This window comes from Mesoplodon densirostris, chromosome 4 (assembly GCF_025265405.1).
Source record: "Mesoplodon densirostris isolate mMesDen1 chromosome 4, mMesDen1 primary haplotype, whole genome shotgun sequence".
Classification (NCBI taxonomy): domain Eukaryota; kingdom Metazoa; phylum Chordata; class Mammalia; order Artiodactyla; family Ziphiidae; genus Mesoplodon; species Mesoplodon densirostris.
In genome coordinates, this window is record NC_082664.1 from 119,930,835 (window position 1) to 119,956,617 (window position 25,783).

The 25,783-nt window shown below is 50.4% G+C and overlaps 1 protein-coding gene across 2 annotated transcripts; it reads left to right on the forward strand.

The window, feature by feature from the left end:
• Positions 1–1,967: 1,967 nt before the first annotated feature.
• On the forward strand, positions 1,968–16,860 carry LOC132488625 (ubiquitin-like protein 7). Of its 2 annotated transcripts, none has more exons than XM_060097014.1 (11): positions 1,968–2,045; positions 3,354–3,566; positions 5,090–5,209; positions 8,687–8,769; positions 9,550–9,634; positions 10,188–10,245; positions 10,960–11,093; positions 11,355–11,404; positions 11,651–11,818; positions 12,402–12,524; positions 14,921–16,860. In XM_060097014.1, the coding sequence occupies exons 2-11, from the start codon at positions 3,383–3,385 to the stop codon at positions 15,056–15,058; spliced, it is 1,143 nt and encodes a 380-aa protein (XP_059952997.1). In that variant the 5' UTR covers positions 1,968–2,045; positions 3,354–3,382; the 3' UTR covers positions 15,059–16,860. The 2 variants fall into 2 exon arrangements, with proteins under 2 accessions (XP_059952997.1, XP_059952996.1); XM_060097013.1 differs by lacking the exon at positions 1,968–2,045 and adding an exon at positions 2,052–2,135.
• The last annotated feature ends 8,923 nt before the right edge of the window (positions 16,861–25,783 follow it).

The window sequence follows — 25,783 nt, forward strand, 5'->3', positions numbered from 1 at the left end:
ACCACTTTCTCAGAGAAAGCTAATGAGGGTATATGTCTCCAAATATAGATTGATGGAAGGACTGGGCCTGGACACTTTCTTTTTTACCATGTCTGGTCATTTGTCTTGTGTCCAGACTTCTAATTTTATCTAGAATCTGACCCTTGCATCTGGCTACCGTACCTATTTGGTAAATTGGTTCCCAAAGAACCTGTTTGGTCCTGGGTTATTCCTTCATTCATTTACTCAGTTAATAATTTATCATTACAATGTACAATTCAGAACTTAGAGAGGTGTACCTCCTTTCCTGGGGGCAACAAGCTACAGCAAGACAGCCACATTTGGTAGATGAATTCTTTATTCAACACATATTTATTGCTCACCTACTAAGTGCCAGGTCCTGGTCAACTGCTGAAGACAAACTGCAGGGTAAGATAGTCATTGCTTATTCTCCTATGGAGCTTATAATGAAATGAATCAAAGCAAGAAACTCATAAGCACCTAGTATATTCAGTTCTGCTATGAGGAAAACCAGATGAAGACAGGATCCCTGTCTTCTCCGGCAGGCAGTCAAGGCACAGTATTGAACAAAGTTTAATAAAACACTAAGGTATGTAGTTCAGGTCCAAGTACCTTAGTAGATAAGAGAAGAAGGAGCTTAAAGAGGGCTGGATAGTTAGGAAGGATTTCTGAAAGAGAGGTTATATCTAAAAATGGGTAGGATGGGGGAGAGGCTACTTTGGGGACAACTATGAGGAACCTAGGGTTCAGCAAGAAGACAGTGACAGACTTTCGTGAAAATCTCCCGTATTAGAAGAGCAGAGGAGTGAGTAGCCTCCAGCGTCAGGCCCTCCGAGACCCTGCAGTTTATCTGCTCTCCTCAGTCAAGCTATCTTGCTCACAGTTGCTGCCTTAGTCCCAGGCTGTACAATGGGACGTTGCAGAGTCATGCTTTTACGTTTGTGCACATCGGATCAGCCTTTAGTTGCTAGGACCAACCTCATTATATTTTTTATTCACCTGTGGTTTTTTTTTTTTTTTTTTTTTTTGCTTTCCTTAGTCCTTGAATTAATTCCTCGAGTAGAGTCCAATCAGAATAGTTGGCTAATCCTAACCTCTGTGCAAACACCATCTATTCTAATCGCGCATCTAACAGTCAGCCCTGGGTACCGGCGGGCTCCGCTCGGATGCGGAGGGCCGACTGTACTATGCCATTTTATATAAGGGATTTAAGTATCCGCGGATTTTGGTATCCACGGGGTGGGGTGGGGGTGGGGGGTCCTGGGAGAAAGCCCCCGCGGATACCGAGGGACGACTGTATGCAGTTTCTCTAAGAGTTCAGTGGAAATTGCCCTCCCCGAATTGATTCCCACCATTGCACGCTGGGGCGTAAGAGGAACCCGGCTTGGTAACTTCTCTCAACGAACCAACTTTTGAAGGAAGTCATCGTTGGGTTCCTGGTATGCCCTCAAAGGTAGGGTCGCCACGAGAAGCCAGAGGCGAGAAGCACAGAAGAGGCCGACTTCACCCGAAGGCAGGCCGTTTTCTGGTGAGGGCTGCAAGGTTGAGGTGTGTCTGAAGAGGCCGTTCGGGAAAGGGCCCTCTGGGAGCGAAGGGTCGAGGCGGGAGGGGATCCGGTGTCCGCGATGTGCCCAAGAGCCCGGCAGTGGGAGTTCCCACCTGCGGCGCTGTAAGGACCCGGAGTAACCGAAGGACTCTGCATGCGTCCCAGGACAGTGGGGGAATCGCGGGGCTGTAAACTTCACGCCAAGCCCCGCTCTCGTGACCTGCGCCCTGGAACACTGACACCTCTAGACTCCTCTCCGACGAAAGCACGAAGACATTCTCGCGCCGGAACTTTCAAACCGCAGAGGAGCCACGCCCTCCCCGGAACCGGAAGCTTTACAACTAGCGCCACTGGCAGGCTGGCTATTTATAAAGGGGCGGGGGCCACAATAGGAACTGCAACTCCCAGAATGCAGCGCGGAGCTTCCTGTTTCCGGCGAGAGGACCTGAGTGAGTGTTTACGCCGGCGGCCCTGCGGCCGGGTTCCTTCCGCGGGACGGGTGAGGGCGCTGGGTCCTGGGTCGCGCGGGCTCGACGTGTGTTGACTAATTAGCTGGTCCCGTGGGAGCGGTTGGGTCGTTACCCAAGAGGTAGTGTCCCTGTCCCAATATAAACTATCAGTGACCTTGGGCCACAGACTTCACCTTTCTGAGTCTCGGTTCCTTTGTCTGTAGTATGTAAATGAGAATTCCTGTCTCAGGGAACAGTTGTGAGGATTAAATGAGATATGGTAGATTAAAAGCCCCATTTCCTTCCCTGCCATAAACCTGGAGATGGACGGTTTGAGGATGCCTTAGGGTCTGCTGGGCAGCCTCTGAAGCCTTTTCTTTCCTCTTACAAAGAAGCCACTTTGGAAGCAATAATGATTATAGCAAGGACTTATCTTGCCTTACAAGATTCTTCCCACAGGTTTTTGATTCATTTTCTGGGCACCCATAAGTACTGGGCATTGTGACAGTAACGACCAAAAATTCTGGTCTTTGCTTTCAAGAGCCTCTAAGAATGGGATGCGGGGGAGATTGAGAAGTAAATAGATATTTGTAACCCTTTGCCATGAGGGAATATGACAACAATAGAGGGAAGAGAGAGGGGACAGGAGAGGTTGTATTTGGGTTGGTCTTGATAGGAGTTTGCTTAGAGATGGAAGAGGGAAGAGGAGTTACATGCAGAGTTAGCAGATGAGCGGAGGTATAAAGTGGGGGAGAGCTTTGTTTTGAATCCAGGCTTGGGGAGGGTGGGGCAGCCCAGAGCTCTTGAGGAGGAAGGCTGGCAGAGAGAACAGTTGTGAATGTTTTTGAAAGCCAGGCTGTGCCGTTTAGACTTATTCATAGAGGTGGTCTGGAGTCATTGGAGGGATTCTAAGCAGAGGAGTGACTTGATCAGATCTGTGTTTTAAAATGATGGCTTGGGTGGCAGCATGGATATTTGGTAGGGAGAGGCCAGAGGCAGGGAGCTTGTTGTAAAGCTGTGTGGTAGTTAAAGCAAGAGTTGATGAAGAAACACGGAGTGTACATAAGGGAGAGTGTTGGATGATCTCATTTGAACCTCACAACATTCCTATTAGCTGGCATGACATTTTTATGTCCACTTTAAAGCTGAAGAAACTGAGGCTTAGCTGAAGTCCCTTGCTGTCTGTCATAGGGTGAGTGAAGAGAGGACCCCAGGTTCTAGTTCTGGCCTCCTGATGCTGCATCTTGCACTTTTCCAAGTGTCACCCTGAATTACCTCTCATTCAGCCCCCTGGTGGGGTGGGGGCGGTGTAGGGTGGTGGTCTGTCCTTTAACCACTAAGGCTTTGTTCCTTTACAGGGAGAAAGAGAGAGCGCGAAAGAGAGAGGATGTCTCTCTCAGATTGGCACCTGGCGGTGAAGCTGGCTGACCAGCCACTTGCCCCCAAATCTATTCTTCGGTTGCCAGAGACAGAGCTCGGCGAATACTCACTGGGAGGCTATAGTATTTCATTTCTGAAGCAGCTCATTGCTGGCAAACTCCAGGAGTCTGTTCCAGACCCCGAACTGATCGGTGAGTCTCTGTGGACTAGGGATGGGCTGCTGCTCTGATCTCTTTTGGGGGAGAATAATTCTGGAATTAAAGGGTAAATTAAGAGTTCGGGATTTGTCTCCTAATGTTAACACTCCAGGGAAGTGATTGTTGTTGGGTGAATAGAAACAGAAATCATAATGGAAGTGATTGTTGTTGGGTGAATAGAAACGCAAATCATAAGGAAACTATTGTTGCCATTTTAGTCGTTGGTTATACTGAGCTACTTTATCACAACATTCCTTAACTATGACATTGTTGAATTCTTTCTCTGATAGAGCAAGAGTTTAGGGTAGGGAGACTTCCCTGGTGGTCCAATGGGTAAGACTCCGTGCTCCCAATGTAGGGGGCCTGTGTTCAATCCCTGGTCAGGAAACTAGATCCTGCATGCATGCCGCAACTGAGAATTCACATGCCCCAACTAAGAAGCCTGCGTGCTGCAACTAAGACCCGGCACAGCCAAAAAAAAAAAAAAAAGAGAGAGAATTTAGGTTAGGAAGGAGGAGCTGGCTAGGGAAAGCCCCTCAGTATATGGCATTTGAGCTGGGTATTAAGGGGTGGTTAGAAGGATTTTTGGTTGGTTGGTTGGTTAGAGGGAAGGCAGTGAAAAAGGATAGATGGCAAGGGCATTCGAGGTGGAGGAAGAAGGAATTTAAATATAATTTCTTCCTTCATTCCTTCCTTCCTTCTTCCCTCCCTCCCTCCCTCCCTCCTTTCCTCCCTCCCTCCCTCTCTCCCTTCCTTCCCCTCCCTGCGTGGCTTGCGGGATCTTAGTTCCCCCACCAGGGACTGAACCCAGGCCCCGGCAGTGAAAGTGAATATAATTAAATTATATTATAAACGCAATGTCATATAAACTGACAAAATGGTATAAGCTGGCAAAAAGTGTGTTTTCAGTCATAAAAATATGGGGTTCATCCTTTTTTATTGTTGCATTTTTCCCGTTCATTTAAATTGAGCAGTCTCCATGGTGTTAAGCTCTAGAGTTTTCCTGCATAGATTCGGTGTTTTATCAGCTTGTGCTCACTAACAGTTGTTATTCAAATGCATTCATTGGGCTTCCCTGGTGGCGCAGTGGTTAAGAATCCGCCTGCCAATGTAGGGGACACGGGTTCGAGCTCTGGTCTGGGAAGATCCCACATGCCACGGAGCAACTAAGCCTGTGTGCCACAACTACTGAGTCCACATGCCACAGCAACTGAAGCCCGCGCGCCTAGAGCCCATGCTCCGCAACAAGAGGAGCCACCGCAATGAGAAGCCTGCGCACCGCAACGAAGAGTAGCCCCCGCTCGCCACAATTAGAGAGAGCCCGCGTGCAGCAACGAAGACCCAACACAGCCAAATAAAAAAAATAAAAAATGTATTTATTAAGTAAGAGTACTTTTAAAGCATATATCACTCTCTAGCTATCTGTCCAATCAAGATAAGGTTCTTAGGGGACAAAAATCATTTAAATTGTTTTGAGGAGCAAAATATAAATGAACAGTTCTTTTTTTTTTTTTTAGATCTGATCTACTGTGGCCGGAAGCTAAAAGATGATCAGACCCTTGACTTCTATGGCATTCAGCCTGGGTCCACAGTCCATGTTCTGCGCAAGTCCTGGCCTGAGCCTGATCAGAAACCGGGTGAGAGAGTGCTGTCTCTTAGACAGGCAGGGCTTCTGTAATATCTACAAGGGAAGGAGGGTCTGTGTGCGTTCTTGAGGCAAGGACCTGCAAGGAGGGTCTGTGTGTGTTCTTGAGGCAAGGGCCTGGGTGGAACAAAGGGGTGATTTACTGAGATGATAATAGAGGATATCTTTATTACTTATTGGATTAGACCACATCGATTAACAGAGTACAATTTTGATCTTGCTGCCAGTGCCTCTAACAGAAAGGGATTTGTTTCTCTACTTTTAAGTTCATCACCCACTGTTTTAATGGGGCGGGGAGGATGTGTCTATTTAAATTCCTTTAGGGAGTGAACTTTGTATTTTTGTTATTGTTGTTGTTCTCATTAGAAAAAAGCTGGAAACTCCCTGCTTTCCTCTAAATGCTGTAGTGTGCTCTCATGTTAGCAAATCTTCACACAAACTGTTGCAGGCGGTGATTTGTTCAGTCACCTCACTCCTGCTATACTGATAATTTATTTTCCTGAAGTTTGAAAATATTTGAGTGGTATGAAAGTAGCTCTTGGAGAAAACATACAAAGCCTCTAATGCTTTTTTGACTTATTAATAAAAGGTGCTGCTTGGAATTCATAATTTAAATTTTGCATCCGTGTTTTAAAAGCCTCCCCAAAGATAAAGCTAAGCTGTATAAGAGATTCGCTTTGTTAAAAACGGGCAGTTTGACATATTTTAATAATGTTCACGATTGCTTTGACTGGTTATTAGCTTGAAATTTTTCCTCTTTTCAATTCTAAGCATAATGGACAAAAAGATCTTCTTTTGTACCCTGATGGGAAGTGAGAAAGAGAAAGGCAGTCTCTGACATCTGGGGGCTGGCCTGGCCTTCAGCTAGGCCTTGAAACATGAACAATTTCACAGGTCACCAACATCTACAAAGCCACTCACTCTGGGACTGTAATGGATCAAGACAAAAACAAGATTCTTCTCATTTCTGAGCAGAGACAAAAACATGAACATTGTCCAAACCACAGAAATGACCAAATATCCGTCTATCCTGGCTATTATGAGTGACTGCTGGTTCTTTACCAATTACAGCTTTCATCTTGTGCTAGTTTTCCTTCCTTCTAGATAAGAATTATTAAGATACGTGATCATAAAATCACCCCCACTTCCTGACAGCCTCCAATCCAGAGCAAAAGCCTGCTTCCTTAAACTTCACCCACCAAGTCACCCAACCAAAGCCCAAATCCTATAAGTTCTTTCTGACTCCCTCTTACTGAGATGCGCCATGGTTCCGGTGGTGGCATTCTCTCTGTAAGAGCAGTAAACGCAACTTGCTCAACTGTAGGTGTCCCCCTCTGATCTTTGGCTGGAGGGGATTGACAGAAGGAAAGTAGCATTTGTTGCTTCTTCCAGCCAGATTGTTTCTCTTTGATATCTCATTTAATCATGACAGTGGCTCAGCAGGGTAGGGTAATAGCATTAGCATTTTATAGACGAAGAAAAAGAGGGTTAGAAAGGCATTTATTCAAGGTTAGCTGCTTAGAAACTGAATGTAAGAGCTGGGATGTGAATCCAGGTTTTCCTGGCTCAAGAGCCCATGTTCTTTCCACTGGGCTGGCTGCCTCTCACTTCCAAAGGGTGAAACTAGCTCAGAGATGTTAAAGAGACAAGCATAACTCTTAGCTGATTGTGGGCTTAAGATTTTGAGTCCTTTTCATCCTCCTTCTACCTGGAGATTTATTTTTGAAACAAACGGACTTTTTATTGGGAGGTGAAAATAAACTTTTAGATTTGAAAATAAACTTTTGTGACAGCATTTTAGGTATTTTATCCTTGAGTGTTCTTCCAAAAGGAAGCACATTTCTTTTTATCTCCCACCAGATTAGATCCTGTAGGAGGAGAAGGTGTCAGTTTCTTCCTTCCCACCTGGATCCTTTTGGTGGTTCTCCGCAGAGGGTTACAGATCCCTTTAGGATCTCACTTAGGCCTGCTGTTTGAGCAGGGGTGTGTACCCCGGACTCCAGACACCAAGAATGACTTACTGTTCCTTCGAGGCACCTCTTATATTCTTCCATGCCTTTGCACTCATTCTCACTTAGGCCTGGAATACCTTCTCTTCCCAGTAAACGTCTGCCTTACCTTAAATACCCCTCTCAAACGTTCTCTTCTGGGAGGCAGCTCTGTGTGGTCCTCCCACTCAGTAATGGCTGTCTGCCTCCATGTTCCTAATGCCCTCGCTGTGGTCCATGCCTCTGTTGAAGTCCTCAGCATGGTATTTTGTAATTATGTGTGTGTGTTTAATCCAGTCTCATTTCTCCTACTGTTAAGTTCCTTGATGGCAGGGACTCTCTCTTTTTGTATTCCTGTGCCTTGCACAAAACAAGATTTACTCCAAAACCATGGAGTAAATGCTTAGCACAGGTTTGTTGAATGAATACATTAGGTAATTTACTTGAGGTGAATATTTTTCAAAAGAGACAACCCTCATGATTAGAGCTATAGGTAAGGATGTGGTTGCCACACTGAACCCTAGGGGTGCTGTTCACCTTGCTCTGGGAATGGTGCGTCTGGAGTTGGGCAGTACACAGTCCATATAATCACAAGTAGCCGTTTTGGGTGAGGGTCACCACGCTTTTACAAGTGTGACCCAGGGTGGACTTCCTGCCTACTCCCCCTTCTTTTACCCAAATTTCTTTACCTGTGAGATGGGCTGATGTCCTAAATAGTAAAGTGACCAAGTGAAACTAAGACAACTGCTAAACTTTCCCATATATATGAGTCATTGTGTCCAAAGATCAAAAAGGAGCTTTGAAAAAAAAAAGGAACTTTGAGTCCCAGTGACATGCTTGTTTTTGGACATGTGATGAGTTTGTTAAGAACCCTAGAAGTACAGTGTTTTCTTGGTCGTTGTTGTATTTTTTTTTTTAATCAAAATATTACAGAGGCCTGAAAGAAAATATCCAAAAGAAAAGAGTTACCCCTGATCCTGTCACCCTAGCTTGTTCCCTTCCAGCCTTGGCCCACGTGCACACTGACACACATCACAAAGTTTTACTAGAGAATGCACATACAACTATGTTCTATTTCTTTCTCTTAACATATTGTGTCAACATAGCTCCATATTGTTCAGATGGCTTGCAGCATTTATTTTAAATCATTGCACAAAAGTCTGCTGAGTTCCTTATACCCTCCTCCTTTTCAAATGTGAAAAGCCTAGAACTCCTGCAGTGGGATATTGATCAGAATAGTCTTTTTCATGTGATAAGATTCCCCTCTGCTGGAACTTGAATTTGTTTATCTACTGAAGATGCTTAAAAGAGAGTGCAGTTTTCACATCTATGGCATAAATGTTTTTTTCTGATCGGGTGCCCATTTTTAGTGGGGTGATGAGGGAAGGGAACCTGCATCTGGGTACTTGGCTGAAGTGATGTTGTGCGTCTACAGCAGGGGCAGGGCCCGGTTGTAGGGTAACTGAGTGTCTTGTCCTCAGAACCTGTGGACAAAGTGGCTGCCCTGCGGGAGTTCCGGGTGCTGCACACTGCCCTGCACAGCAGCTCCTCCTACAGGGAGGCGGTGAGTATGTGCTGAGCCCCCTACGAGATGCTTGCCAGGCCTGCTGGAGAGGGGTTGAACTCGAGTGGTGTAGAGAGGGAGTTGGAAGCCGGTTGTCATGGCTCCCAAGAGTCCCTCGGGGAGTTTTTGCCATGTCTGTGGGTCTCAGTAGAGCCCTATCTTCCCCCAAAGAGGCTCTCAGCTAGATATTGTTGATTTCCTCTAATGATAATGATACAACCTCTCCTGACATTGGCCTCACAGAATGAATATGGTTACAGCAAAGGATGCATATACTGTTTCTGCTGGGCCTCATTCTTTGACTTTGGCTGAACTGCCTGCCCCCCACTCCTTACCAGGATTTCCTCACTGGGAAAATGCACTGATATCTTTCTATAGGAGAGTCGATAATCAAGATTAATACAACTGCAAACTTCCCAATATATATAAATGTGAAATGGTAATTGTGTGGAGATTGAAAAGGACTTTTGGCATCTAGAGGAACCTTTGTTATTGGGCTTATAATGAGAGCTTTTATTTTGGAAGCACTAGAACTGTAAATGGGGGAAAAGACCAGAGATTGAAGGTTTATTGTGCTCTTGCTTTTATATTGTTTGTTTCCCCTCCAGTAAGCCATGATCTCAGAGAAAAAAGAGGTTCATCTGTTTCCTGGGGCAACTGTCCCATTGCGGTGGTGTATGTGCAAGCACTTAGAGGGAGGAAGTACTTCAGCAGAGTGTGGGTATTTGCTGAGTGCATTGAGCTAGTTGGAGTGTTCAGCCCTCCCCACTTCTCTTGCAGGTCTTTAAGATGCTCAGCAATAAGGAATCTCTAGATCAGATCATTGTGGCCACCCCAGGCCTCAGCAGTGACCCCATTGCTCTTGGTAAGTGCAAGGCTGAGCTTAAGGAAATAGGAGCTGTCGGAGAAGGAGAAACCAGGAGGAGGCAATGACCTTAAAGAACCTTTGACTATCTTGTGAAGAATCACTGGTCTTGTGGCTGGAGGGGGAATAATCCAGATGTATTCCATACACCCATCCCTCCAAGACTTGTCAGTCCCACAGCGAAAATATGGCCTGAATAACATCCGAAATGAGACTATGAGGAAGCCATGTGAGGGCAGCTGTTAGCCCAAACCATAGCCATCAGGGAAGACTTCCTGCACACCTTGATGGATAAGGGAAGAACCCAGAGATAAGGGGAAAAGAGGCTGGTGTAGTGGTACACAGCATGTAACCTAAGTGCGGGGGGCAAGCAGGGAGCAAGATGGAGAGCACGTGGTTGTGCTGCTGGGGCTTTGTTTCCCCCGCTTCTCTTTAGGGCTGCTTTGTAGTCTTGCATCCCTGTTAAGCCGGTTGCTCTGAGGCCTGAAGTCTCGTCTCCCCACTGGATCTGGCTAAATTTCCAGTCTCTGAGGTGAGCCCTGTTCTCCTTCAGGGGTTCTCCAGGACAAGGACCTCTTCTCTGTCTTTGCTGATCCCAACATGCTTGATACGTAAGTATACCCATCTTATTAAGGGGACCCTATCTCTCCTCATGGTTGGGCCAGAAACCTAATTGTCACCCTGGATTCTGCTCTTGCAGCCCATCCCCCAAATCTGTCTTCTAAATGTGTCAGGAGGTGAGAAGGAGCAAGGGCTATGGGGGGAATAACAAGCCCAAGGGCAGGGGCATGCAGAGATGTTGGGATGAAGCAGGGTTCTGAGGCCGGTGATGCTCAGTTTAGATCTCATTCAATAGATACTAGGGAGCCTTTGAAGGATTTTAAGCTGGGAAAGAAACAGGTCCATACATCCCAAAATTTTAGAGCTGGAAGGGATAGTAGAGGTTATGTCCCCTTATTTGCAAGTGAAGAAAACAGCCAAAGCCTGGAAAGAGAAGGGACCTGTCAAAGATTGCCCAGTGAAGTAGTAGTGGAGTCCAGACCAGAAACTGACCCCTGAGCCTCCTGGGCTGTGCATGTCCCATCATGCATTGCCGGAGGGGAAGGTGAAGCATCTGCAGGGGGGCCCGGGGGTGAAGGCCTTGCTGTTCCTGGGGACAGAGCAGCAGGAGCACAAGTCGACTGGAGGGAGGTGCTGAAGACTGGGAAATTGAAGGGCAGGCGTGGGTGACTTGATTGTTGTGAGGGGCACCCAGAATTCCTGTCATGGCCAAGGGTGCTCTTTCCTTCTTAGTCACCCTTGGGTTTCTTCCTGCCCCATCTCAGGTTAGTGCCTGCTCACCCGGCTCTGGTCAACGCCATTGTCTTGGTTCTGCACTCGGTGGCAGGCAGCACCCCGCTGCCGGGGGCCGACTCCTCTTCCCGGGGCATGCCCTCCAGCTCGTACCGGGATATGCCAGGTGAGCCCCAGGACAGTGGAACGCAGGCCCCCTCGGGAGTGGGCGGTGGTCCAGGGGTTTGCTTTACTCAGCAGCTATGTATAGTGCTGGCAGAGGGCGTTCCTTGGGAACTCTCAATTTGAGTCAAGGAGTGCATCTGTCCTGTAATTTTCCAAGGGGAGAGATGAAAATATGAATTTGGAGAGTAACTAGAGCTGAGATTCTGGAGCTGCGCCTGTGCCTTTCTGTTCTTCCTCCTGAAATCTGTTCTCCCTCCTCCAGGTGGCTTCCTGTTTGAAGGGCTCTCTGATGATGAGGATGACTTTCACCCAGTAAGTGGCCTGGCTGCCTGCCATTTGGGGGAGATGGTGCTGGGGATGCACCCCTTGCTGGGACCTGGCACGCCCCAGCTGGGAGGTGATCGGAGGCCCTTTGGTGACCCAGCTATGTCATACTATTGCTGTCTGAACCTGGCAGCTAGGGGAGGTTCCCCAAGAACTGATCCTGGAGCGGGGGTGGGGTTCATCTGAGAACGTCACAGGGCTGCTTCCCTGATTCTTGGTGCCTCTCTTGTTCAGAGCGCCAGGTCCACGCCCTCGAGCAGCACACCCAGCTCCCGCCCAGCTTCCCTGGGGTACAGTGGAGCTGCCGGGCCCCGGCCTATCACCCAGAGCGAGCTGGCCACCGCCCTGGCCCTGGCCAGCACTCCAGAGAGCAGCTCTCACACGCCAACTCCTGGCACCCAGGTATGGAGAGAGGGCGGGAAGATCAAGGCCAGGCCCCTAAGGGAGAAGGGCCCAGTGGTAGAATGGATTTACCTTTGCTGATCCTAGAGCTGGATCTGCTTTGAGCCAAACTCTACCTGGAGCCCTGGTGGGTCTCCCGCTGCAGCTCAGGCGACCACCCGTCACCAGCCTTCAGGGCTTAGAAGTCTGGGGTTCATCACAGGCCTGATTAACTCCTGCCAGCACTTTGGAAGAACCTCCCGTCACACAATATACCCTTACTTGTCCCTGAAAGTGGCCAGACATCACAGGCTTAAGCATTCCTGGTGACGGTCACTCCAGCTTCCAAGGCCATCTCTCCCAGTGCTGGGTCCTAGGCTAGGTCGGGGGCTCCATTCCATCTCCCTGGAGCAAAAGAGAACAGAACCTTTCCTGCGCACATAGAGAGCTTTGGGGTACCTCTGTGTGGTTGTCTCATGCAGGCCCCTGCTGGGAGGCAGTCGTGGGGCACCCAGGGGCACCCTGGGGTGATGTGAGAGCAGTGGGTATGTGCTGGGAGCCTGAGGTGTCTCTGAGCGTGGCGCTGACCCTGGTTTGTCTCTAGGGCCATTCCTCAGGGACCTCCCCAGTGTCATCCGGCGTCCAGTCAGGGACGCCCATCACCAATGATCTCTTCAGCCAAGCTCTACAGCATGCGCTGCAGGCGTCCGGGCAGCCCAGCCTTCAGGTCAGTCTTCCCCACTCCTGATGTTCACATGGCTTCTTAGTTACTTTGGACACTGAGCCTGCTTCTGCTCTCTGGAGGCCCTTCCCACTTGGCCTGCTTTGCTCCAGGAACAGCTGGGGATGGCAGTGTGACAGGAGAGGATGCTCCCAGCAAGGCTAGTTGTCCCTGTGGCTTCCACTCCTGCACCCAGTGACCACAGCCGGCTCCGCTGACCACCTGGCTTGAATACTTGTGGCAGTTTTAATTGAAGAGACACTCATCCATTCTGTGAGCGGGGACTGAGCCTTGAGCATGTATATACCGGGCCGGGGTCCAGCTCCTGGGGTAGAGACGAGCCAGTGCTCATCCCTGCCATGGAGGGGTGCCAGGCAGTTACTGCAGTGAGGGAGCAACAGGGTGAGAAGCCCCGCCCAGGCTTGAGGTGAGGGCCTAGGTCAGGGAAAACTTTTCTGAGGAAGGGGTGTTTGGAGTGACTGTCAAAGAATTAGTTAGAGGTTAGCCAGGCAGGGAAGGGGTGTTTGGTTGAGGGGACATGGTGTCCAGGCAGACACAGCCACCTCTTTGACTGAATGTGGAGGTACAGGTGACAAAACTGAAATAGGCAAGCCCAGAAGGCAGTGTCCTTGTGGGGAAGATCCTGAGATGGAGCCAGAGTAAAGGAGAGTAGGAGCCTGAGTGTGAGGGCCTCATTGAGTGCCTGCGTAAGGAGATTAGTCTTGTCCTGTGGTCACCAGGGAGCCGTGGAAGATTTTAAGCATCTCCCCTGCCTCACGGAATGTGGAAGCTTAGCTCGCAGCTAAGTGCATAACCCGAGGGGTTCACATTGTACTGCATGCCCCTGTGCACAGGCTGTTTGCTTCACTCTCTTTCCTTTGCTCCTAAGCCTGGGGCATGAAAGTCATCTCTGGAACTTGTCCACGGTCATCAAGCCATTAAGTGATAGAGACAGGGTCAGGCCCCTGTGGTTTTCGCCAGCCCACATGGCCCTGGTGGACAGTGAGGGGAACAGGAGCAGGACCCGTGGACAGCTGGTCTTTTCCATTCCTTCATCTTCCCCATCCTGATGCCTGTTCACTCTGCTCTCCAGCTCAGAAGCTCTCATGTGTCTCCCTGGCCTGTAACATGAGTTTGAGTTGGTTTGTGTGGTTTTTTAAAAGCCCAGCACATCCTCACCCTTGCCTGCCTGCTTCTCTGAATTTGCATTTCATCCCCACTGCCTTCTCCTTCCCATAGTGTGAACACAGCCTTTTCCCTCAGGTGTGCACTTCCTTCTGCATGGGATAGAGATATTGATGAAGCTTTGAAAATACGAAATTTCTTTAAACCCTTATGGTAGAGAAGGACTTTCGTAGCTGAAAGTCAAAATCGAGGAACCATTGTATAAACAGTAAAAGATATTTAGAGTTAATAAATGTGAACGTTGCTGCATAGCAAATCAAACCCAACCAATCAACCAACCAACCAACCAACCAACAAAAAAACCAAGCGAAGTCTGAAAGCTAATAACAAACTGGGAAAGAAATCTGCACGTATCAGACAAAGGGCAAAACCTCCCTGAACTATAGAAGTTCTTGTGGTTTAGGACCAAGAACGCCATAGAAAAATGGGCAAAAGACATGAACAGACTATTCATGAAGAAGGAAGTACAGATGGCCCTTAAAGCTGTGTAATTCCTTGCAGTCCCATTTCTCGAAATTTATCCTGAAGATGTATGTGCATGTAGAGGATGACATTTGTACACAATCAGTCACTGCAGTGTTGTTTGTAACGGCAAAGACTGGGAACAGCCCAGTTGTACATTTCAGGACATCCACAAGTTGGAATGTTATACAGTTATTAAAAAGTTATTTATGTATTGGCATAGGGAGCTCTCTAGGATACATTAATACGTTGGGGAAAAAAAGGCGTGTAAGAAAAGGGTAAATATAGGAATATATATTCATATTTCTTCAAAGAAAATAAAATACGTTATCAGGGTGGGGAGGGGAGTAGATGAGGGTGAGACTTTTCACTGTGTATCATAGTAAAAAGCGAAGTTAATTTAAAAATGTACCCCCCACCCGTTTGTGTGTGTTTGTGTGTGTGTCTATACATACAGCAGGAGAAAGAAAGTAACTTAATCTTTTGAAATTTAGACATTGAGTACTTTGTGATTTCTCTTTTGATCCTTATGTTACATTTTCCCCTTTTTCATTGGAAAGACTTTTACTGTAACTTGTTCTCTAAACCCTCAGGCCTCTCTTGTAGTTCTCCTAGAAGCGCTGTGTTGTATGGAACTTCACATCAGCAGCTTTACTGGGGGAACCCACCTTTCTCTCTCCCCCTGAAAGGACAGACATAAGCAAGTCTCCGTAGGAGCCTAACTAACAGCTTCTGCCTGTCCTCTCTTTCTGCAGAGCCAGTGGCAGCCCCAGCTGCAGCAGCTGCGTGACATGGGCATCCAGGATGATGAGCTGAGCCTGCGGGCCCTGCAAGCCACTGGGGGGGACATCCAAGCGGCCCTGGAGCTCATCTTTGCCGGAGGAGCCCCATGAACTCCCTGCTCTTCCTGAGCCCCCAGCAAACTGCCAAGGCCGCTGCCCATGGGAAGCACTCTGGAAGGTGCCCCATCCCTCCTCTCCCCAATACACCTGATGGTCGACCTTCTGCTTTGCCCAGTGCTTGGCCTTTCTGGCTGATGTGAGCTGGTAGAGGCAGTGGGGCAAGCATGGTGTGCAGGTTTTGGTGCCGTGGCATCAGGGAGCACAGCTGGTCCCTGCTTCTGGGCCCTGGGTGGAGAATTTTAGATCCACATCCTGAGATGCTGCGTGATGCCCACACTGGTTTTTTGGCAGAAGTTTCCAGTGGTAGCCCCCAGAACCTTTGGTGCTTTGGGTGTGGCATCCTCAGGATGTGCCCAAGGACTGCTGCCCAGTCTCCATGTGGCTGCTGTGTTACAGCTGTGGCCAGAAGAGGCTGTGCTTCTGAGGTGACCGGTCTCAGGAGGGGCCAGGTGGACTTCCGGAGCAGCAGGTCGGGGAAGCTCACCCTCCACATCGCTCCCTCTCCCAAAGGCTTTCAAAAGATTCCTTGTCCCTCCCCTGGCCTAGTCTCACCAGGCACTGTTTGATGCCTGTTCTGTAATGATGCCAGAATCCAGGCCTCAGAGCCGTGCCAGGAGGCAGGGCCCTCTTCTCTCTCCTGAAAGCGTAAATACAAGAGCAGTTAAATAACAATACTAAACAACACCAACACAAACAGGGCCCAGCTTTCATACTGAAGAGAGGCCACGAACCCCCAAGCTGCTGCTCCATCTGCCCGAGCTCTCATTCCCCTGGCACAGTGTTCCCTGGTGCGTCTCAGACATGTCCAAGTTGAGCGAGTGGGTTTCATGTATTTTGAATACTTTGTCAGGAGAAAAATCCTTCAGCTGGTGTCTCGGTGGGAAGTTGCTCAGAGGTCTGCTCCTGCTGTGTCCCTTTGCCAGAGGTTTCATCCACAGCATCCACAATCACGGTCATTCGTCTTCTGCTTGTCACCCCCTGGGACAAAAGGTTTACTGTTGATAAGGACTGCCTACTCTGTCCTTTGTTCCCCAGAGCGTTTACCCCTTGGCCCCCTTTCTGTCTTGAGGGACCACACAGAACAGGCCTGCTCCCTCTGCTCTGTGAGCTGGGCTCTGTGAGTTCAGGAGAGTGGTAGCAATTCACTTGCCCTTTGACCTGTCCTCCTGGTTTTGGTCTCCAGCACGTCCTGTTCCTCTCTCTGGATGACCACCAGTCTATCAGTGATACTCTTAAAGAGAGGTACTTGGGAGGCCCCACTATTCCAGATATGGCCTGGACGGCAGGCCATATCTGGAATAGTGGCCTGCCAGAAAATGTGAAGTCTCCACATTTCCCTCTCCATCCTAGAGTTAACGTTGAGGGGTGTTTGCATTGGCTGAAAAGACTCAGAGCTCACCAGGCTTCTAGGTGCCAGGCCTCGTGGTGCCTCAGTGGTCTGCCTGGAACCCAGCTGCCTCTTCGTGGTCGGGAGCAAAGACCAGGAAGTGCTGTCTTTGAACCTGATGTCTCTGGTTTGTGATGGAAACGAAGGCCAGTTCCATCCTCACAGGCCTGCCGTGGTCAAATGGGGCTGACACAGCCCTTCCCGTCCCCGCGATACAGCCTGCCTAGAGCTGATTTCCATTCTGTGGCAACTTGCAGCCTGCCCCCAGGGACTGTGCTGGGGCTCCTTAACTCCCCCGGCCCATTATGCTGCGAAACTCTTGGGTAACCTTGCCCTGTCCCTGGAACTGACTCCCAAATACCAAATATACTGTTTCCCAGAATTGAACTGTCCCCACGATTTCCCTTTCCCTTCTTTGTCAGCTCTTTCCTCCAGGGTCTTGGCATGTTGGCTTTGCTTCCTGTAGCCATGTTTTAAATAATATATGTTGAGTCTGGTAAGTTTCTCCACCGAGCCTGGGGCTTTCCATGGGCCAAGGACTCCTTCCTTGCCATTGTCTGCTTTACCCTTTGAACAAACATTCATTCAGTCTCTGCCCTGTGCCCGGTAAACATGACAAGGTCCTCTCACAGAGCCGTGCCATTGGGAAGACAGACCAACAGATGTTTACACTAAAGCCTGATGAGAGTGGGCCAGGCTGGTTCTGTGGGCTTGGAGCTCATAGGAAGGGGTGCTCTCTTGGGTTAGGGTAGGGCTGTGTGTGAGGGAGAGCTGCTTGGAGAAGGTGGCATCTGACAGACCAGCAGGTGAGGAGGAATTGGGCAGGGAGGTGTACGTGCAGAGTGGGCTGGGAGTGGAGAGGACACAGCTCCTGGAGCCCTGTGTGTGAGGGTGGACTTCAAGGTAGGTAGAGGCTAGACCACTTTCAGCTATGCAAGGAGTTTGGACTTATCCTAAGGACAGTGGGAAGTCACAGGAGAATTTGAATCAGGGGAGAGAGTCAGGGTTGCATCTTAGGCAGCTGGCTGCTGTGTGTGAATAGATGGGGAGTGGGACGAGCTTGAGGAGGGGAGAACAGCGAGGAAGCTGTGATCCTCTTAGAACTGACAGTGTGTGACGGGCAGTGTGGCAGCTGGGGAGGAGAGGAGTGGCGGGGGGTGGGGAGACTTCAGGAGTTAGTGTTGATAGAACATCTTGGGAAACCACTTATCCGATGGAGACACCAAGGATGAGAGGTGAGATCATCTGTGCACAGTCTCATGGTGGGGCAGTGGGCAAATCGGCCTTGGAAACTCACGTCTGTCTTACTCCAGAGGCGGCACCCTTCCCGCTGCTGCCTGTGGCTTCTGAGTGTGGAGAAGTGGGAGGCGGTGTGTGGGTCTCGTCAGGCTGAGGAGCTTGGGCTTCATCCTGAAGGCAAAGAGCACCCCTTGGATGGCTCTAGGCAGGGCAGTGGAGGACCAGACTCGTGTGTGAGAGAATCTGACAGCTGCGTGGAGGCTGGATTTGTGGGAAGTGAGATTGGGAGTGGGAGACCAGCTAGGAGGCCCATTGCCTCCGGATGGGACACAGTGGGGGTCTCAACTAGAGCTGCAGTGGGGGAGCTGGGAGGAGGAGAGGGAGGTGAGATGTGAAGGACTCGATCTGGCGGGCAGGCAGGATGTGAGTGGGTAGATGGTGGTGCAGCAAGAATGAGGGAGTGGGGTTGGGATCTGGAGTGCAAGACCAGTTTTGGAGATACTGAGCTTGAGGTGCCATGGGACGGCCGGGTGGGGATGTCTTATAGACAGGTGGAAGTTTCTAGGCTGGAGATAATTATCAGGAAGTTTCAGGTTGAAGGCCGGGCCTGTGTCAAGTGCAAAGGGAATCCAACTTTCCGGGGAAAGGTAGAGGAAAAGGGATGCCCACTAAGGAGTTAGACTTTCTAGGAGATAGTGCCTGGTGGGCATGGGCGTGGAAGGGGGAGATGTGCTGCCTCTGGGAAGGCGAGAGCAGAGGTCATCAGAGCTGGCGGAGTGCAGAGAACTGGACAGCGGGGCATGGTCAGTGGTGTGGAATGCCACAGAGAAACGTCGTAACCCAGGGGCTGACCTTTGACTTCACTCCTTTAGCCATGGTGACCTTGGGGATGTATCACAGAGCTCAGTTGCAGGGGTTGAGGCCTTGAATAGGTGGGGGCAGGGGGGGCAGAGAACTCTGGCGTACCTTTCCAGTGAGGGTAGTTGGAGGGGAGATGGGATTGAGAGTGAGCTTTTGCAGTTCAGCAGAGGTGAAGCTGGAATTGATCACAAGAACTTTTCTAGGAAGCTAAGGGGAAAAAAAAGGAAGAGACCCCAAAATAGAATATGCAAATATGCAGAGATGGGTGAGTTTTCTGAACAGATCCCTTCTCCTGATATAACTCAAATTTGGCTGGGCTGGCATGGGCTGGGCTGGCACAGCTTGCTGGGCACATGGGCCCTGGTTCTGCTCCTTGCCTCAGCCCCATATGGCCTGGGCCCCCGACCAAGCTCTGAGTCCTACCCTGAGGTGGCCTCTTGTTGCCTCTGCCACAGACTTTGGCAGTGAATGTTTGGTGGGCGTGGGGGGTGGTATTTAGGCTTCCCTCTATCTGCTTACCCAGCCTCTGCAAACCCCCTCTGGCCCTGGGCTGGGGTCGGGTCAGCTTGGCTGTGCCCCTGGTTTCCCTGGGCTCAGCTGCGTTTGGCTCCTGTAGCCTCTGCAGTTGCTGGTAACAGAATTCGGCCTCCTCTATGCTTGAAATGCTTTTGCAGAGACCCAGGCACTGCCCTATTCTACCTTGGCAAAAGCGGCTCACAGCAATGCAGTGCAATGGTGCTCACTTACCAAGCACCCTCTCTGTGCCAGTCATTGAGCTAGGCATCAATATGCCATCTTAGTTGATCCTCATAACAACCCTGAAAAGTAGACATTATTATCCCCATTTACAGATGAGTGCTTCCTGTTAACCGGACGTGACTGTGCTGGGAAACTGGTCTTTCTAGGACTTGGGTGGGATTGTATCAGCACGATTCCATCAGTGCACCCACCTGGGACCTTGCCTGTCTGGCAGGCCGGAAGCTACTCAGGGACTGAGGGTCTGTTCACCACTCATCCTTCCTGGAAGTGGCAGCTTAAGTCCTGGAGGAAAATCAGGCTTCTAAGTCAGACTGACTGAGCTGTAGGTCTCTTTTCCACAGAGAACCTAACCTCTTGGAGCCTCAGTTGTGTCCTGTTTGATATTTTCCCTCAATTTATATAAGTGGATGTTGACAACGTGTATATCTGAGATGCCAAGGCACTCAGAGCTGGACTGGTGAATGTTCTAGATGACCGAAAGAGTCAGGATCCTGACAATTAGGCATCCCTAGCAAGAGGGACAGGAACAGGGACACTGAGGTCCTGTGGTGGGGACTAGAAAACCATTTGCTCTTCTGCAGGATGGGGTCTCATTTCTTCCCCTCTTGAACCCAGATTCAGACTCAGTCTTTCTCAGCCAGTATCTCAGAAAGCCACTGCTGATAGATGGGAATGGCTCAAGGATGACCCTAGGCTAAGATCAACAGGATTTAACAGCCTGGTGTCTCAGCCCAAGGAGGCAGTTCCTTTGGAGGGGCTGTAATAGGAGCAAAGAAGTCTCTCCAGCCCTTTACTCCTCCACCTCTCTTCTAAGTGCTGTGTTCTGATCTGACACCGACCTTTGAAGGAGATGGTCACAAACCAGACCGCCTAGCACCTAGGACAGTCTCAGTAGAAGTTTGTTAAATGACTGGCTGATGATGTCCTAGGAACCAACCAGGATTAGAGAGACCAAGCAAAGCCCCACGAGGGACCTAGTTGGAACTGGGGTTATTTACCCTGAAAAAGAAGTAGATTTAGAGGGACATGAGCTCTGTGTTGAAATCCCTGAAGGGCTCTATTCCAGGAAGAGGGATTAGACGCGGTCTGTGTAGCCTTGGAGGACAGATTTAGGACCGATGGGTAGAAGTCTTCCACTGGGGAAGAAGACTTTGTGTCAGAGCTAAACAAGAGGGGCAAGGCTGCCTTGGGGGTAAGCTCATCGCCACCGGAGGTATGTAAGCAGAGGCTACGTGACGTCCAAAAGGGCTGTTTGAGGGGCTCCCAGGTTGGACTAAATGACCTCTGAGAGTTACTTCTGACCCCAGGAATTGGGATTCTTGGATCACGGTATCCATGAAAGAAAGTGAACTGTTTGTGGGAAACCACATGTCTGCATGCATTTCTTTTCCTCACTCAGGTGGCCCCAGCAGGCCCAAGGATCACATCAGAATTGGGTGGGTCCTCTGACGCCTTCCATCCTCCAGAGATTTAAAAGCATGTTTATTTCAGCCTACAAACAAGAAGGAAATGCAGAAGATAGAATGAGAAAGCTTTGTCTCCTCTGGTCCAGATAGGAGATAGAAGAACTGCTGATTTAGCTCCTTTTTCTCATTTTGTAAACAAAGAAATGGAGGCCTGGCGTGGGGTAGGATCTTGCTTAACTTGGGTCAGTGGTCAAGCTGGGGCTTGATGTTTGGCCTCCCAGCCATGTCTGGTCAGGAGACTTCATTAGTCTTGATGGGTTCCGCATGACTCCCACAAGATCCTCCTCTGCCTCAGGCCTTGGGCACTGAGAATGGAGGCTCAGAGATGGATTTTGAGGGGGATGGGCAGAAGAGGGAATAGGGTGGAGTGGAGGGAGGAGTTTGTCTCCAGAGAGGCTTGGGAGTATATAGAGTTGACCCTTGAACAAGCGGGGTTAGTGGTGCTGACCCTCTGTGCAGTCCAAAGTCCACATACAACTTACAGTCTGCCCTCGGAAACTGCTGTTCTGCATATGAGGACTCAACTGACCGGGCATAGGACTGTGTAGCACTGTAGTTTCTATTTAAAAAAAAAAATCCACGTGTAAATGGACCCACGCAGTTCAAACCCATGTTGTTCAAGGGTCAACTGTGTTACCTACACACTTGGTCTCTGCTAAGACTCTGTTCTTAAGTGGCCACCAGGTGGCACTCCCGCCACAAGCCCAGTGCCACATGGGCAGAGTTTTGGGGCTAAGGATGCCGGGCTGCCCTTGGAAGCCATGGGAGAACTTACCATGTTTTGGAGTGAGCTGAGTGCCCTGACAGAAGGAGAAAAGGTGTCTCTTCTGCCAGCCTCCTGTTCATCACTGAATATCCCCCTGTGGATTTTTACTTTTTGTCTCTCAACTTGGCTGGCCAGACTCCGACCGTAGCAGTTTAAGGTAGGGCCAGTCAAATAAAAATGCATCTAGAATGACTAGGACAGAGAACAGAGATCCAGGAATGGGATGCTGCTGTGAAGTATTGACCCTCAGAGCTAAGAAAGGTGGTGGCAATTCTGAGAAGTTCTTCATTTAGGGTGGCTCTGAGCTGGCCTAGAAGGAAGAGGCAGCCTTGGGTAGGAGGGGAGGGGCAGGCACTTGAGGGGACATCCTGTCAGAGGTTTAGGGGTCGGCAGACCACTGAGGGAAGGGTGAGATGTGGTATTAGCGTCTGTATGAGCCGAGGAGGTTTACTCTGCGTGCCTCGCTTGGTCCAGCCCTGAGCCCTGACACGGTCTTTCAAGAGTTGGGTCAAGTCCAGTGGTAGCTGAGGCTGTTAGGACCATGCCTGTGCCTGTGAGACAGTCAGGGGCCTGCACACCGTGAGCACACAGTAAGTTGGAATTCCCAGGTGTGGCCTACATGACCATCAATATCTTAATTTTGAATTATTTGCAAATATTTTTAAATTGGGAGTTTCAATAAAAACTCATTTTTAGCTTATCTTGAAAAATCAGCTGTCTGTCATACTGAGTGTACTTTCCCATGGCCCCCAGGGCTGGAGCTGTCTACAGCTGCCCTGTAGACAGATCACCCTGGTCTCTCTGCCCCTGCAGTGGGTGGTGGTGGTGATGGGGGCACAGGAAGAGTTGGCTATTAGTAGTAGCTGCAGGTCCTGGGTGGGCACCAAGCTCTGAGGCTTCATGAAGGGGCTGTCGTGGGCTTGGGCTCCTTATACCTCCCGAGGCTCCTTATAACTCCACTCCTAACAAGGCCTCTTGTTAGGGGTGGGTCACTCCTTTGAAGACCAGGTGTAGCCATGGGATCAGGGCTGAGGAGGGGTCAGAGGAAGCCTGGAGTGTGAGGAATGCTCTGAGTATGGCCCTAAAAGGCCTTACTTGGAAGGCTGGAGAAGGCTTCCAGGGCCTCTTGCGGCTTTGGGACCTCAGGTCTATGTGTGTCCATTTCTCTGACTCCCCAAGGGGCTTTTTGGATTTGGCTGTGCCTCCATTGCCCACAGGGAAGACCTCTACAAGGTGGGTTTCTCCTAGATAGAAGCCCCCGTATCATTTCTTTCTCACAGCCTCCTCCCCCTATTCCCCCCATGTGGAGTGGCAGGGAAGGGGAAGGCAGGAATGTGCCTCCCCCTCAGACCTGTCAGCATCCACATCTGTTGCTTCCTCTGCTGATCCATTTCCCATCATTGACTCTGAGTGTGGAGTGTGCCCCTGTCCTTGGTTCAGGCCCAAAAGCCAGCCTTGGGCCCCAGTGAAGAAGGCAGGCTCCTGTCACCACCTACACCATTCTGGTTTGATTTCCCCATGCTACCTGAGGCAGGCAAGTCCACGCCAAACACTGGCCCTGTGCTCTCCCCACCCTGGGTACCCGTTCTCCTTTATGCCCTTACTCTAGCTGCACTCTTCTGCTATAGAGTTACTGTCCCAAATCACTTTCACGGGCTCGCTTCTCACCTCCCCTGGCTGCCTGTAGCCAACCAGGAGTGGGCTGCCATCTGGTGCTGGCCCTTTGCCCTTAGATTGGCTGGCTCGGGGTGTCCATTGGGGTGAAGCAGGTGCTGAGATGAGCATGGAGGAGCCCAGCCAGAGGCCCTCCCTGTAACATGAGGTGGGACAGTCTTCAGCACTACCCCCTCACTCCCACCCCAGCCTGGAAAAAAATTCCCTGGCACCTGCCCCAGTTTCCATCTACTGCCCTGTTTCTTGGGAGGCTGAGCCCAGCCCCTGACCTGCCCTCCTGTTCAGCGCCTGGTAACCTGGGCCCCTGTCTGGGTCTTTCTGAGGATCATTTGGATCCAGCCACACACAGGAGGCAATAGCGGAAGGGTGTGATGCATTGAGAGCATTATGATATAGAAGATAAGGGTGTGGGCCCCAGAGAGACTGCCTGGGCTTCAATCCCAGCCCTTCACTAATGAGCTGTGTGACCTCGGGCACATCTCATCCCCTCTCTGTACCTTGGTTTCCATATGTGCAAAAGGAGCCAAATAATAGCACCTACCTCTTAAGCTTGCGAAGATGAAATGAATTAAAACGAAGCTATGAAACGTTCACGGCACATAGTAACCTCAGCATTAGCTATTGCTTTTGGAGTCAGAAAACCCAGGTTCCCACCTTGGCTCCATCAGCTGAGCTTGGGGAGATCTCTCTCCCTCCCTGTGCCTCAGTTTCCTTCTCTAATATAGGGATGTGCTCTCTCGCTCACTAAGGGAGAGAATGAAGGATTGGCAGGGAGAATGTAGGTGGAAGTGGGTTGTGTGTTGTGAGTTGCTGTGCACGTGGGCAGTGTTATCATCAATTCTGAATTCTCAGTTCTTAAAGGCAGGGCAGGCAATTTCTTAATTTGCTTACCTTTGCAGAGAGGGCGGACACTGGGGATCATAAAGCTCAGCAGATGAGGCCCTGGGCTGGAAACAGAGTGTCAGTCTTGGAGGCCAGCCTGGGCCAGGATGTGCTGCTGGCTTCAGGGCCACAGGCTTGGGTATAGGACTGGGGAGGGGCCGTTCGACTGTCCACAGCCTCCCTCTCTTTGTGGCAGTGTACCTCTGGGCATCATGAAGCTGTTGGCCCTACCCAGCAGGCCAGAAACCTAGTCCTGCACTATCTCTGGGGGCATCCTGATTTCACCTTTTGGCTTGTTGGGGTATCTTAGGAGCACTTAGGGAAGAAAGAGGGGATAGCTGGAAACAAAATATGGAATGGTAAGGCAGAACTTCCCGGTGATAACCTTTTCTTGGCTGTGGAGCTGGGCAAAGGGCTGGAGCTGGGGCTGGGGCCAGGGCAGCCTGTTCCCTGTCTTCGGTGGTGTCTGCAGTATGTGAATCGAGCCCAGCTAGGTGTGTGTGTCTTGGAGGTCCCAATGCACCTCTGCTCCTTCCTCCTCACCCTGTCCTCTCCGTGCAGTCCACCTGGGGATAGACATCCAGTAAGCACTGGATAAGTGGATTTCCCATCCATGGTTACCTTGGGCCAAAACAGAGATGGAGGGTCTGGACCCTCTCTGATTTGAGGGAGGGGAGACTTCTTTACAAAGGGCAAACACGTGGCTCTGAAAACATGAGCTGACAGCAGAGCTTCCCGGGGCTGTTCAGATGACTGCAGAGGGACTGGGTCGGACCCTGCCCGGGGGTCACCACCAGGTCATCAGGTTGCCTGCACAGCTGAGCCCTATGCATCTTGTGGGCAGAGATCCCTTAAAGCTGGTCTGATTCTGCCTCCCCAACAGTGAGTCCTGGGCATGCAGGATGCTCCCCTCTCTTTCTACTTGGGGAAGGGGCCTTCTTAATTATATCCCCCTCCACTCACATGGAAATGAGTTTGGATTTTCTGAGCATACACCAGCTGGCTGGGGGGGAGGCAGCCCAGAAGGCTGCTGCTGGCTGGGGAAGGGAGGAGAAAGGAGGGGAGGGAGGCAGGCCAAGATGAAAATTCCGTGTTCTCACAGCAGAGCAAGGATGGGGCTCTGAGTGCTCCCCACAGGTTATTGACCCTATGCCTGAAACCCACCACCCCCTCCTTAGGGAAAAGCATCTTGCTCCTGCTTATAGGCTCAGAGGAGCTGTTATCCACTCAGGCCAGTCCATCCTCTGAGCACTACAGCCTTCAGGGTCCAAACACTCAACTGACCATTAGCGAGGTTGTGCCCTCAGGAGAGGTCCTCCCTGACTTCTAGGCCAATCCCTTTATGGGGTGGGGGGAGTGAATCTAAGGCCCTGAGAGGGGACAGGACCTGGAGCCGATCACAGGAGACCACAAGTCTGCCTTGCTTCCCGCCCACCTGGGTTCTCCCCGTGGAGTTGCCCAGGAAGAGGTGGTGAAGGTTCCCCGGGCGGCGGTCACTGCGCCCCCCTTGGCCAGCCGGGAGACGAGAAAGGCTGCGAGGGGCGGGGGACGGGAGGGGGAGGGGAGGGGGAGGGGAGGGGTGGGGTCAGGCGTTTGACTCCGCCTCCTCGCGCTTGATTCTGCCTGCTGTCGGGCGCTGGCTCAGTCTCTGCTGCTCTCCGCTGTCGCTCCCGGGCCTCGGG

Coding starts and splice junctions, on each gene's coding strand:
- LOC132488625 (XM_060097014.1), top strand. CDS start 3,383: ATGTCTCTCTCAGATTGGCACCTGGCGGTGAAGCTGGCTGACCAGCCA. Junction 10,246..10,959: donor GATCCCAACATGCTTGATAC/GTAAGTATACCC, acceptor GCCCCATCTCAG/GTTAGTGCCTGCTCACCCGG. Junction 11,094..11,354: donor CTCGTACCGGGATATGCCAG/GTGAGCCCCAGG, acceptor TCCCTCCTCCAG/GTGGCTTCCTGTTTGAAGGG.